General features: G+C 39.0%; 1 protein-coding gene across 1 annotated transcript in view; it reads left to right on the top strand.

Moving 5' to 3' along the window:
• The window catches only part of LOC133990402 (neuropilin-1a-like), an 82464-nt gene that overhangs the window by 14667 nt on the left and 54049 nt on the right, over positions 1 to 13748 (top strand). The window contains exon 3 of the mRNA XM_062428707.1: positions 10488 to 10669. Within this exon, the coding sequence (XP_062284691.1) occupies positions 10488 to 10669 (182 nt within the window). The remainder of the gene's footprint in view (positions 1 to 10487; positions 10670 to 13748) is intronic.

Below are 13748 nucleotides of genomic sequence, written 5' to 3'. Positions count from 1 at the left end.
TGAGATTCAGGAACGCCCTTCTGTGTTTGTTTAAGTCTAAAGTTACCCAGACAGACTCAGGATGTAGTGACAAACTATATTTGTCTGATTCAACTTTTAGTCATTTCCTGTGCAAAGTCTCACTTGCACTTTGAGTTTGTGACTTTCTATCCAACACATGAATGTAGTCGATCTTAATTTAACACAGAGTTGCAGCTCTTTGACCATTACAGCAACTTTTTCGACTCTTAAAAAAACTGTCGACTTTGACTTTCATTCTTTTCAGCCTTTTTTTCCACATTAAACCCCAATGAGTTGGCAGCAAATCTCATTTCATCCTTCAGGGTCCCCAAACAGTCTAAGAGGAAAAAAAAGGGGGGGTGCTGTTCTCCTTCTCTCTTCTGTCGGATTAAGGCTTCCTAAATGAGAACAAATTCCACCTCCTTCTCGTCTCCGTTTTAATTTCCCAGCAGGATTGTGCTGCCGTTGCTTTTGTATCCGCACGGCCGAGGTGAAGGATGAGGATATTCATACTTTGACTGCTTGGCCCAATTTCTTTATTTGGGCAGAGGAGTGTTTGTGAGAGCGGTGTGTGATCCGACTGGTTTTAATAGAAATTTATTGAAAACATGTTCTCAATTTTTAGAGGTGTTATTCCATCAATACTCGAATGTAGAAACCTCCTTTTGTTTGTTTTGAAATTTGTGTTTATTGCTTCCGATTGAACAGGCGTAGTCATAAAATAAAATTGAATGCATGTGTGGGTGGATGGATGGCATGAAGAAATGTGATTATTTATGTAAATATTTAAGGATGTGTTTCTTGTATCGCGTGTATAGTTTGCAGTTGATGTGAATGAGGAAATGAGATCTAATGAGAACTTCTTCCGCCTGTTTGTATGCGTGTGTTTGTACTCTTGTACTTCTGTCTTTGTGAGGACATTTTTTTGAAAATGGTTGGTCCTCACTTCTACAAAGGTTAGTTTAAGGGTCAAGACTTGTTTTTTAGGCTGCAGGTAAGAATCTGGATTATCTACTGTGCTTCCATCATATCTCACATGCAACCTATCACTTTCTTCAAAAATGTACCTGACTTTGGTCCAAAAACCACACATTTGTCTTTACTTGTAATCTTGGCAGAGGTGAGACAAAAGAGAAATCTCATAAAACTACAACAATTATCTTCTCTTTCACAGATATTTATCTTCACCTGTTGAAACCCAATGTAACATATTCAAAGTACAGAGAGGTATCAGCAAAATGTAGTTTTAAAAGGTTCTTATTAGGCAGCAAGATGGTGTTTGACAGTATTATATTATACAAAAAAAAATACAAGAAACACATTCATGTTATAGCTATTTGAAGCTAATTCTAAATACTTCATATAATTGGGCTGCTTAACAATATATTAAGGTTTAGATAAGAATCATATGTGTTGTATGTAAGTGTAAAGTAGCAGAAAATAGAAATACTTAAATACTTATTGCTTACAAAATTTCATCATAATTTGCTTAACGAGCGAAAATCTTTCAACTCTGGACGCCTACCTTTCTTACATCAATAAATCACATGCCGCCTGCTCTCCCACAATGCCTTGAGAAGTGATTCACCCACATTACCCCATAGAAGATGAATTTGAGCAGACCTCAGTTCTTCTCAGACCACATTCAATAAGTCTTCATCATCAGGAAGTGTAGTTGTGGTGATTAAGGTTTGAGTTACGGGTGAATGAATGTATTGTGTCAATGAGAGTCCTCATGGGTATAAAAGTAGAAATGTTTTCACATGTGGGTGAAATATTGTTTGTGTGAATAAGAGTTGACGTGAGTGAGAGAGAGAGGAAGATGATGTAGTTTCTTTGGTGAACATGGGGGAGGTGAGATATGTGGAGGGATGGACTGGTGTGTGTGTGTGTGTCTGTGTGTGATGGCAGGTGGCATCGTAGTGTGTCTTCCTGCTCACACCCTCTAATACAACACACACACACACACGTACACACACACACAAATACACATACGTGCCATCTGTAGCCTCCCAGCAGAGCTCAGAACGACTGGTTAGACTGGGTTTATCCACACTAACACACAGAAACCAGTCATGTCTTCTCAAATCTGTGCATTCTGGCCTACAGCATCCTGTGTGTGAGTGTGTATGTGTGTGTGTGTGTGTGTGTGTGTGTGTGTGTGTGTGTGTGTGTGTGTGTGTGTGTGTGTGTGTGTGTGTGTGTGTGTGTATGTGTGAGTGGATTAATTCACAGCAAACACGCAGTATTGTGCACAGGAAATACTTCTGAATGGACGATATGGCTGCTTTCTTTTAAACAGAGTATCTAACTCCTTATTATCGCTGATTTTGTGCCAAAACAAAAATCAAAATAGACCTTTTAATATTTTGTTCAACATTTTTCTGCCTCCTGAGTCAAACGACACTTAGATGGCACCTGAATGTGAATGAATAAGCTTGCTTTGTTTAAATTCAAGACCTGAAGATATAAACCTAGCACATTTTTTATATCACTAGAGCAAAACCCTTAGTGTACACATGCATTGAACTACATATACATGCTCAGCGGTTTCTGGTGTGAAAAGCCCCTTTCAGGTTGCAAACTTAATGACTTATAACAGGAAACAGGAAGTAACAGTATAGCAGAAAGATCACCACATAACAATGAGCGTTTTGATTTAAAAATCCCAAGAAAGTGATCTGATAGCTGGAAATGTTTTAGCAATTTAAAACATCAACAGTAAATTCTACTTTCTTTTAATCAGCCCTCCTTTTTGCAGTAACCTTCAACAATCACACAGGAACAACTCACTTCGACCACTTCTCCTTAACAGGAACACTGCATTCTCTCGACGGCAGGGTCACACTCTGTTTGCAATACGCTCACACCCTTTTTCAAGAAGCTCTTGAAAGTAATTTGGCTTAACGCAGGAAATCACTACATGAAGCAGAAATAGGTGAGCTCTGTTGGATAAAAAATGAGCTCGTCTAAAAGCTTACCGCAGCACTTGATCAAAGGAAAAATTTGGTTTATCGAGAAGTGGAAGGTTGTGGGATAATATTTGAATGTCTGGAGAGGAAGGTGGAGAGCAGACAGATCCAGATGAAGGGAAAGAAGAGGTGGACGGAACAAATGAAAGGCAGGGAAAAGATGTGGGGCGCTGCTTTTTTTTTTGCAAGAAACCCTGAGTCATTCCCAGCTTCGGCTGAGCTTTGCAGGAGGTGAATTTAACGACAGCTTAAACTTCGCCCCGTAAATGCTCTCATGATACCTTCCAGATGTGTGTGAAGAAGTTAACCGTGGGGGAACACAACACAGCATAACACGACAAGCATGTTAATGAGCTTTAGCATATGAGCGGAGCAGGGTGTGCTTATAGCTCGGGCGTCCAGTAGCTTGGGAAAGAGGCAGAAAGGAATGCGAGGCTGTGTGAAAATTTCCCCCTTCTACATTTAGATGTTATTTATTTAAAGTGGTAATCTTCCACATCCTCATTTGTTTTAAATTGGGCGATAGTGTCGGTGCAAAGCCGTCACCGCTGTGGGCAATACTCGGATACGATTGATTTTTTTCTTCTAAATTTGGTTTTCTTTCGAGGATTATGGAAATTGCTGCTCATTCTACAATTTCATCTTCTTGTCATAGCAAATAAAACACTTGCTGTTGCTTGAGGGTTTAGGTCAAGAGTTTAGTAGGTTACTGAGGTCCATGATGGTTGGAAAAAAAACCCTGAAATTATCTGAATGCTGGTGGAAAAACAAAATCTACTTGCTTTTTGACTGTATAACACAGTCTGCCATGGAACTGGTTTAGGACTTTTCATGTCTGTTGACTTTGAAGATGAGCTTTACCTAATGCTACTATGCTATATATGGCGATTTATATCAACCTGTTAAAAAGATAATGATTAAATTTGTCACTGTGCCTTCAAAAATAATGAAATGCTGCATGAGCTCCTGTTTTATTAATGCTGTAGCCTCCTCAAAAATGATTCACCAATAGATTATGATAAGTATTTTCATTATTCATTCTATTTTCAAGTAATCGATTAATCATTTTGCCTGTAAAATGTCAGAGAATAGTAAAAAAATGTCAATTATAACAGTTCATTGTATCATTCAGAGGTCTTGTTTTGTCCGATCAGTCGTCCAAAATCATAATATAATCTGATTTCTATGTGTATATTATACAAAAAAAGCATCAAACAAATCCTCACAACTAGCAAATATATTTGCTTAAAAAATGATGAAAGCGATCATTTTATTATAAAAAACCCCCAATTAGTTTTCTGTCAATCGATTAATTAGTATCTCTAACAACAAATCAGTTCTTGCACCAATAGTAAAGTCAATGGGTTTCATTCATACTTAATAACAGAGGAAGTCAGGTTAAAAGACAAGAAGTTTCTTATTAGGCTTGTTCATGTGATGCAGTTAAAACTAAAGGTTGATCTGTATTTTTATCAGCTCCCTTTTTTCATGTGCGATGGGAAACTAAGAAGACATTCATAGCAGCTATAAAGTTCCCAAACCCAAATTTGTTCTATGATTTCTCAGTTTAACCATCACCTCTTCAACACCCACACCTTTTGACACTTAAAACTTTCTGCTCCCGCTTGCTTATTAAGCTTGACATTTAGCCCACTCGCAGTTCCACTTACAGTTCTGTACATCATTATGGGCAAGAGTGCTAGTTAACAGCATAAAATGTTCATTTAAAAGTCTACTGTCGGGCCCCACCCCCCCACAGATGGAATGGCGACTATTTTGCCCCTGAGCAAGGCATTTGTTATGGACAGCTGCATGTTGGAGGGGGCATGAATAGCCGGTGTGGTTAATGAGAGATGTGAGGGGATGGAGGAGGCTGCAGGGTTGCAGACTGAGAGCCTCTCCTTAACTAGAGTGTGAAGAGACAGACCCACTTCATTAAACGGGCTGTCTCTGTAAACACCGACTGCCTCCAGGACTGGTTGGAGTGAGTGAGTGAGTTTGTGTGATGTAGCCATCTGCATGCAGACAGAAACACACTGTGTCTCTCTCTCCCTATGGTTCTTACTTTATGAGCCTTTGTAAGACATGGCAGGGAGATGGGAGGGAGGGAGAGGGGGTGATGGCGTGTGTGTGTGTGTGTGTGTGTGTGGGGGGGGGGGGAGTTTGATGCTATGAATAAAAATGCCATCACCTGAACATCACCGTCGGCACTAAGACTTTTACAAGTGAGCAATTGGGTTCATTCTCACAGGGCACGTAAAGCCTTCTGCAAACAAATCGAGAATAAGATGGAGAGACAGACAGACAGACAAAAAAAAAAAACGGAGAGAAAGAACAGATTTTTTAAACCTCTGGCACAAATACCTCGAACTTAAACATCAAAACATTGTTTATGCCTTGAGCTGTCAGCACTGCTAATATATAATATGTGTTAAGAGACTTTTCGGAGAATTACTGTATGTTTGACACTGCGGCAAGTTAATAAATGTTTTTGCTAATTAGTAAAGCAGTTAATCTTTTTTTTCCTCCTATGTATAATACACAGTAGTTGAGTAAGTAAATAACTTGTGGGATGTTAATTTACCTCAGGATTTTCAGACAGTTGGAAAACTTGAAATGGTACATAAGCTGCTGCTGCTGCTGGTGAATTTAATAGTTATGATCATTTATGCTGTTTCGATTGAGTTTTTGCATACAGACACATTTATTACCTATAACTTCTTCTATATTATGTCTTATTCTGCTTTGATCATGACTCTCAAATGGAAACATCTTATTGTTTGTGTCTAAAAAGTGAATCAGCTTTAAAAGGTCAGCAGTTTGCTTATATAAAGTCTTTTTTAAGGGGATGTGTCATGCTTTTTTATACCATCATGATGTTGGAAGTCTATGTTAAACATTGCCAAAGTTCCCTCGAGGTGAACATATGTAAAAAATGTGTCTTCAAGTGAAAAGCCAGGGCTGCAGCCTGCTGTAAATTCTCCATTTAGAGAGTTACCTCTACTTCACCATCACACTGACACAAGATAAACATCTGTTCATTAATAACCTTTGTTGCTAACTTATGCATCTGTGTTGTTTGTATATTTTGGGTCATATTTGGGGTCGAACATGTAGGGATGTGTTTGAGATGTTTCCATTTTGAGTAAAACTACAAGAAAAAGATGTGAAATCCTACTATGACTATAGAATAGAAGAATAGAAGAATGTGGGCTAATCAGCTCCAAGGCATTAAAGAGGAAGGAGCTAAAAGTGCCTGTTTCAGACAGAGGCTGCACTGAGGGGCTTCATAAAGGGCCAGTATAAGACAAATAAGGAGTTTTTGAACTGTAAATCATGCAAAGATATTCCAGTAGAATACCAGAATATAAATATAGACCTGCAAGTGTGCATGATACACATGTCCCCTTTGTATAATTCATGTAAGAATTATTTTAAGATTTTTAAAGAGATTCAGATGGCCGTAACACCTGCTCCATCTGCTCGAGACCTTCAGAATCTTAAAGCTGCTATGTAGGCTTTGAAAATTCATTACTTTGGCACCACAGACCTTCCATGGAGTCAAGCAAGGACACAGAATGAATAGAGTAAAAAGCAATACATAGACTTCAATATTCACCACTTTTTAGTACATCATGGATCATGCTTCTATGAACTAAAATAACTTTAAAGATTATAATCGCATAGAAATTCTGCACATAACTTTCAGTTCAAGTTTAAGAAGCATGAAAATACACCAATTTAAATGTATATCTATCTATAAATCTATAGTTAACATAAAGACCCAAACCTTGAAATCCAGATGTCTGTAAGAGATTTAGTATTCACACATTTCCCATGTCTAACTCTTGAAAAGACTTTTGTCCCTGAAAATCACCAATTAACAAGCTTTCTGTCCGTCTGCTAACGTTGTTAGCCGTGAAGAAAATCTGCAGCCAACAGTGTAATTCGATGAGTCTGAGAGAAGCTGACCATCTGAGCTTCAGTCCGTACCTGCCAAAGAAGTTTAACACCATGTGGAAATGCTTTAGGTGTTTGTTGATTTCATCTTTTATTGTATGATTCATCTGTATCAAATACATTAGTTTGCATAAATACTGGTAATTAGAAGTGGTTAGAGGTTGTTTTTAAATCTGTATTTCTCTTGGGAAGGGCTCTCATTAGACATACATTCCTATGATTCCACACATTCTTACCTGGGAGCTACTGCAGCTCCGTGTTTTGATACTCGACCCAGCTTCCTTCGGGAAAAACTATGTTCTTTTGTCCGAAAGGTCAGAAGTTGGGCCCAGCTTCAAAAACTGAGACCACAAAGCTGGAATAGATTTTCTGTCTCGTTCGAGGACACCACAGTTTCAATAGACACCAATTTACTCTTTTTCCAGCTTCAGATACTCACAAGGCAAAGTTGTTTTTCTGCAAGAGGAATAAATGTGGTGAATGATATAGTAAGTTCCCTATAATATGCTATTTCTGTACTTATAAACATGGTTATACAAAGTGCTTTCAGATAGTATTGCAATAACAAAAAGACAAAAGTGAAAATCATGGCATGGGAATGTCAACAACACACCTAAAACTAGTAAAATGAGGATTGTAGTAGAAGTGATTTGCTGTAAATCTGGATTTCCCCAAGCCTACATGTTTCAATGTCATCCTACAGCTAGTTCTTTTTTTCATACTTGACATTGAGATGGAAAATATGGAGGCTGAGTCCAGACGGTCAGCATAAATTATCTGTCAGGAATCGTTACAGTCTGATCTGAACTGTCCTGATAAGATCAAACATGTCCGATACGTCCGACCTGGAATGCAGACTGCTAGAGAAGTTATGTAATGCGTAGGAAGACAGACAACTAAAATTTATAGAGTTTCCGGGGAAGTGGGTCTGCTATTTTGATTGGTTTTCCTTTGTAGAGGTCCAGACAACACTGATGTTACAGAAGCCAGCCTGCTAATCGCAATTATCGTCACTGTCAAAGTCAGATAGATTGACCTAAAAAGACAGCATGTGTAGCTGCATTGCATTCTGGTCCATTGATGCTACTGCCAGAAGGAAAACGGGGTCTTAATGTTTCTTCAGTGGTGAATTTATTTCGATTTCGATGTATGATTTAATGTTGAACACCAACTCAAACTGCAGCTGTTTGAAGGAAGCATGTTTTATGTTCCAAGAGACTGACATTTACCTCGAACTTTTAAAAGTTTTACTGTATAGTAAGCTCAATTGTAGCTGCTAGAAATAATTGGACGTGACATCTACAATACATTTTTGTCCTACTAAATGTTTAAAACAGACAAGCAGCTGATACGATGAACCTAGAAATTTCAGATATGCTATCCTTAACACTTTTTGTGACTTATTTCTTTCAGACTTTTCAAATTTGATCTCTTTTCCTGGTGAAATACTAGAAGATTTTACATCCTCAAAACTATTAAAACTATAAAAATGAAACTATGAGAGAGGTTGAGCTACTCACAGCTCTCAGACATCAGGAACCTGTCACAAGGAGTCATGAGTAGGCATTACTTGGCTATAAAGGGGTTAAGAGTCAAAAAGGTTTGGTACCAGCGGATTAGTAGAGAAATTTACACCCAAGAAACAATCTGCTAAATGCAAAATGCTTTTTGTTATTCTTCTGATCACAAAGGCCAGGTCACCCTTGATATCTGCAGTCTGAACCATATCAGTGCTGCATAGATAGAACAGCTTGTGTTTATTTAGACATACACACACTTAAAGTACATACATATACATATAAACCCAAACTTCCCCTTTTAAGTCACTCACACACTTAACAATGCACCTATACATATATGAATGCTACATATAAATATAAATCACAAACACATCCTGCAGGGAAACTCTTACTCATGCTACACATTTACAGCAGTCATACACTAACAAGATGCACACTGAGTACAAACTCACACAAACACTTGACATGTTGTGAAGGGGACAGTAGGTGGACAGGGGGGTGTCAGCTCGTAAAGGATGAGGTGCTGCAGCGGTGGTGGGATGTCCACACGGACTGCAGAGACTGATGAAGTCTCGCAGTGCGCTCAGCGGGATCCGCAGAGCTTCCTATGCTTCATACAACCGTGTGCTCATATTTCTGGCATCACAGCATCACTCCCTTCCTGCCTGTCTGTCTGTCCCTCCCTTTCTCGCTCCTAGAAAGAGTAGCCGCTGTCTAGAGTCTCACAGACTCTCTGACTCCCTTCACACCCCAGTTTGCTAAATCCGATTTTTTTCCCCTCCACACACTCGAGAGGGGAATTTTTCTTATCAGCGTGAACAGCAAAAATACGGACAGGTTATTTTTCACCTCAGATTCAGACCATTGGACGTATATCTGACTTGTGGGAGAAAACATGACTTTCAACGAATGTGCAGACAATCAAGAATCACAAACTGTGATCTTGTTTGAGATGAAATGTACCTTCATCATGGTGTGTTGCAAGCTATTTGTGACGTTATCGTGCTCAGATAAGTGTTTTAAATATTCATCTTTTCACCATGCAAAGGAAAAGATGATGCACAAGCAGATGTTGACGTTGAATAATTGACTATACAGTTGCTGTCTTTCTTCACGGTGAAATTTACTGCTGCAACGTGGAAATCTCCCATCATTCACTTGAGACAGCTGTTATGATTTAGCAGCCTGGCTGAACCGGCATCAAGCTATAAGGACGAGAAGACAAAACCCTGCAAACAAAGCCAATTGGCTGACCTAATTTATTTTTGGGGTATTTGCGGTAACGCCTCAAATTCAGCTTCAATGGGGAAAGCAGTTAGTGTCATCAAAATATGTTTGAGAAAAGCAGATATGACATCCTTTTGTTGGGGTTTTACAGTGTGGGTGTGTCCTCCTAAGCTTCACCAGCAGTGAAATGTGCGAAAGTGTGCAGCAGTAAAGGTTGAAAGTGCATGTCATGAGGTCAGTGTGGTTACAGTGAGACCTCACATGCAGCCAAGACAGTGTTTCCTCTTTACACCAATAACTCAAAGTACACAGTGGTTTAGCATTATGGTGAGATTAAAAACGTAATGGTCAAAATCCGAGCAGCGGAGGCAGAGATATGCTGAGTTTTAAGTCCCTAGTATGGGACAAACTCCAAAAATGCCAAATCCTCCCATCCATAGAGATCAGACCGTCACTGCCTGTTAAAAGTTCATGTCTTTTAAACTCCATCACCAGTTTTTAATGCACGCTTTCTGTTAAGAATTTTAAATCTCAAGCCCCAAACTGAGATTACTTTAGTGCTGTCATTTGAGTAATTTCCATGAAAAGGCTCCCCCAGAGCCACACGCTGTGTAGCACTCCCTCTGACAACTTTTAATTGCCTTCAATAGCTTTCAGAAGGATAAGCAAGGATCAGACACGACAATTACTCATACATATGTTCAGCAGCTGTGTGCAATCAAGCAAAAAACGCACAACTTTTTTTTTTTTCATTGAATCATTTTTGCAACAACGTGAGCCTAAACCTGCATTTCCTCTGTCTTCTCAGGTATGACTATGTGGAGGTTTACAACGGCGGCGATGAGGATTCGCCCATGGTGGGGAAGTTTTGCGGGAAGATCGCGCCATCCCCGATCATCTCCACCGGCACCCAGCTCCTCATTAAGTTCGTCTCCGACTATGAGACCCACGGGGCGGGATTCTCTGTTCGCTATGAAGTCTTCAAAACAGGTGTGTGATTGTAATTGTGTTTTTTTTTTCATGTTTTACACCAGACACAGCAAGCGTCTGCCCACCAGCTGACTTTCTGAAATGTCCTCTAACACGTTTTCTTTTTGGGCAGCGGCCTCCGCTAAACACCTGAGCTAAAACAGAAGCAGAACTGCAACATGCTCTGCTGTTTTCCAAGCACTTCACTTGAATGTGATGAATTACCTCATGGAAAACAACCAATTTGAATTCAGTTGTTGTATAGCCAAGTTTCACACAAGATTCTCTGGTTTTGTTCTGTAGCTTTTGGATCAATTTCACGTAACACCTTGCTACACCTGATGGAAAAAAACAATCAGTACATTTGACATATTTCAGGAGGCTGGAAGACTGAACAGGGGAGGCAAAGGGATGATAATACATTGAATAGACTAAAGGTTTAATAGGGAAATCTGGTGTCATACAAAATTGGTTCTTATTTGTATTATTTTGGCATTGACATCCTGAAAACATTGCTTAAAGAATTTCTGACAAAGCACGAAATACAAAGATCAGACAGGTTGTAAACAAACAGGCAGGTATTTGGAGGAGGCACCAAAGATAAAGTGTAAAGCTATTTCCAGAGCTGCGGTTTTCAGTAGGATGTGAAAACAAACAACCCCTCTGCCTAAAAAGACAAAAGAAATGCTCGACTTAACACATACAACTCACAATATATATCAGCATAATAGTACACAATGGGGTCCATACATTATAAATCACATCTAGACAGTGTCATGTGATGTTAAATGGGTCTAAAAGTGATTTTAAAAGTATGTTAAGACATCTAATAGTAATCACACAGACAAAATATTATAAAACTCTATACAACATGTTTTTAGGATATCATTATAAAACCCTGAGCTGCTCGAGATAATCTGATATTTAAGGGCTGCTGCACCTGCTGCACCCTCACTAAGATTACTCCCTGAGCCATTGTAAACATCCATTACAGTTTATAGATTGACTTTCAAGATAAACTTTAACCTGCCACATACCTGCTGTAGCTGTGCAGTGAGGGATTATCACAGACATTATGGGTGCGCTCGCTTTCAGTTTTATCTCCGAAATAAAGTGGTTTAGATAATCTGTCTCAACTGTTTGCTGGAACCTGTCTGACCGTCTGACAGCTTGTTTCTTGGCCTGTTGGACTTTATTGCAGAGATGTTGTCACGTTTCCAGATTTGAACAATTAATCTGGTGCGTGCAGTGTTATAACAGATAGAAAAAGATGGCCAAAATAGTTTAAAATTACAATGAACCTTTTATTACCCTTTGTGCATCACACAGCTGGGAAAACAGATGTTTTTCTCACATGCATGATGCACCCTAAAATAACCTTTTCAGAGGAAAATAGTTAAAAATGTGTCTGCTGTTGTGTCCAAGGATCACATGTTGTCCAAGGTTATCCAAACAGTCTGAGCTGAACCACGGGTACGCTGACCTTTAAGCTGGGAGCCAGATAATCTCAAAGACCCAGAATTCGACATGAGGAACAGTGAGTCCCAGCTGTAGAAGGATCCTAGCAGGATAGACCCACATAAACACTGCCTGTCAAGGAAGGAACCTTGCTCCCGTGTCCTACATTTGTATTTGCTCTTCCCCCTTGAGTCCACTTGAGTAGCCGCCAAACAGCCAGTCTCCTGTGACCACTTCAATTTCCACCAATGGGGACAAGAGATAAATCAGATAAAAAAAGGGGACGTGCGGTTTACCTAAGATCCCTCTTCTGTTTTTTTTGTTTGTACCCCTGAGAGCAATAACCATTCACAGAATCACAGGTTCCAGAAATAACAATCCCCAGGTGTGCTTATGTTGAAAAGTACAATGAAGAATGGATAGGCAAGCGGTCTTTTGTACTCAAACGAGGTGTATGGCTATAATATGAACAGGACTAGAGGCCCAATTCACTCTGGAGCTCCTCTCACTGTACTGGGAGCTGTCTGTTCTCTGAAGTACAAAGTATGGCCCTACTTTTTCCCGATATCAAAACTTTAAATCTGCTTGTATCGACTTTAATATCAAGTGCAAAGTGAAGCTATGAATGATGAATGACAGGAATATGATTGTCAGTGTAATAAATCTTTAGAAGTAGGTCAGTGACGCATCAGCTTATAGAAGGAAGGTTTGTCCTGAACATTTTCCTGATGGGATTTTTTCTTTTTGAAAAAGATTTTTTGATGATTTATATTTGAGCTTTGATCTCCGATATAATGATCCGATTATGATTCATAGAGTAGAGTCAGGGTCACCTTGCCATTTGCTTTCAGAAAAGGTAAAACGTCATTGATTTTTTTTCTTTCTGAAATAGACACTGGTGATGGCTAAATGTTCTATCACAATGCTAAAACAGTAATAAAGCATCAATTTAAATGTGTCATTGTAATATAATTTTAAAGGATTCTTTCACCAGATTACAAAACAGAAATCCAAAATGATCTGTAAAGCTAGATGTAAGAAAGAAAATATGTTTATTTGTAATTTTATTTAAGAAAATAATCTCACCACAAGCTCAATTTAGTAACTGGTATGAAGCTTTTGAATCCTATCACATGATCTTCTTCTGCAGGTGGAGTTTTTCCTGTTGTCATGGAATAAAGTTCACATTTCCTTTTTTTTAAGCACTTGTCATCCATGTTTTCTTTATGCATGAAGAATAGCTTTTACTGGACAAACAGGATCTGCTGATAAGGATCATGTTAAATAATTAAAAAAAAAAAACAGAACAGTTGGAATAGACTGCAGATAAGGGACATTGTCGTGAGATTGTTTGACCATCTGAAAGCCAAGATTTTTTTTTTTTATTATATTTAAATGATTTTGACATGTGAATTCGTAAAATGGCGGGAAGTTTTATTCTGGTCTCAGCTGATTGATGTCAGGTTTGTGAGCGTCTGCACATTGTCCCTCCTTGTGTTTGTCAAAAAAAACAGAGCAACTGTTTTCCTGTTGTTGTTGAGCACGTCCGGCTGCTGTCTCCTCTCTGCCGGCTACTGTTCAGCTGCAGGACGAGCTGGGAATTTTCCACTAATGTGTGCGTGCATGTGTGTGTGTGTTGGTC

The sequence above is a fragment of the Scomber scombrus genome, chromosome 11 (assembly GCF_963691925.1).
Source record: "Scomber scombrus chromosome 11, fScoSco1.1, whole genome shotgun sequence".
In the NCBI taxonomy this organism is placed as follows: domain Eukaryota; kingdom Metazoa; phylum Chordata; class Actinopteri; order Scombriformes; family Scombridae; genus Scomber; species Scomber scombrus.
Note: the sequence above shows the minus strand (reverse complement) of the source record. Positions and strands in the feature narration are given on the sequence as shown.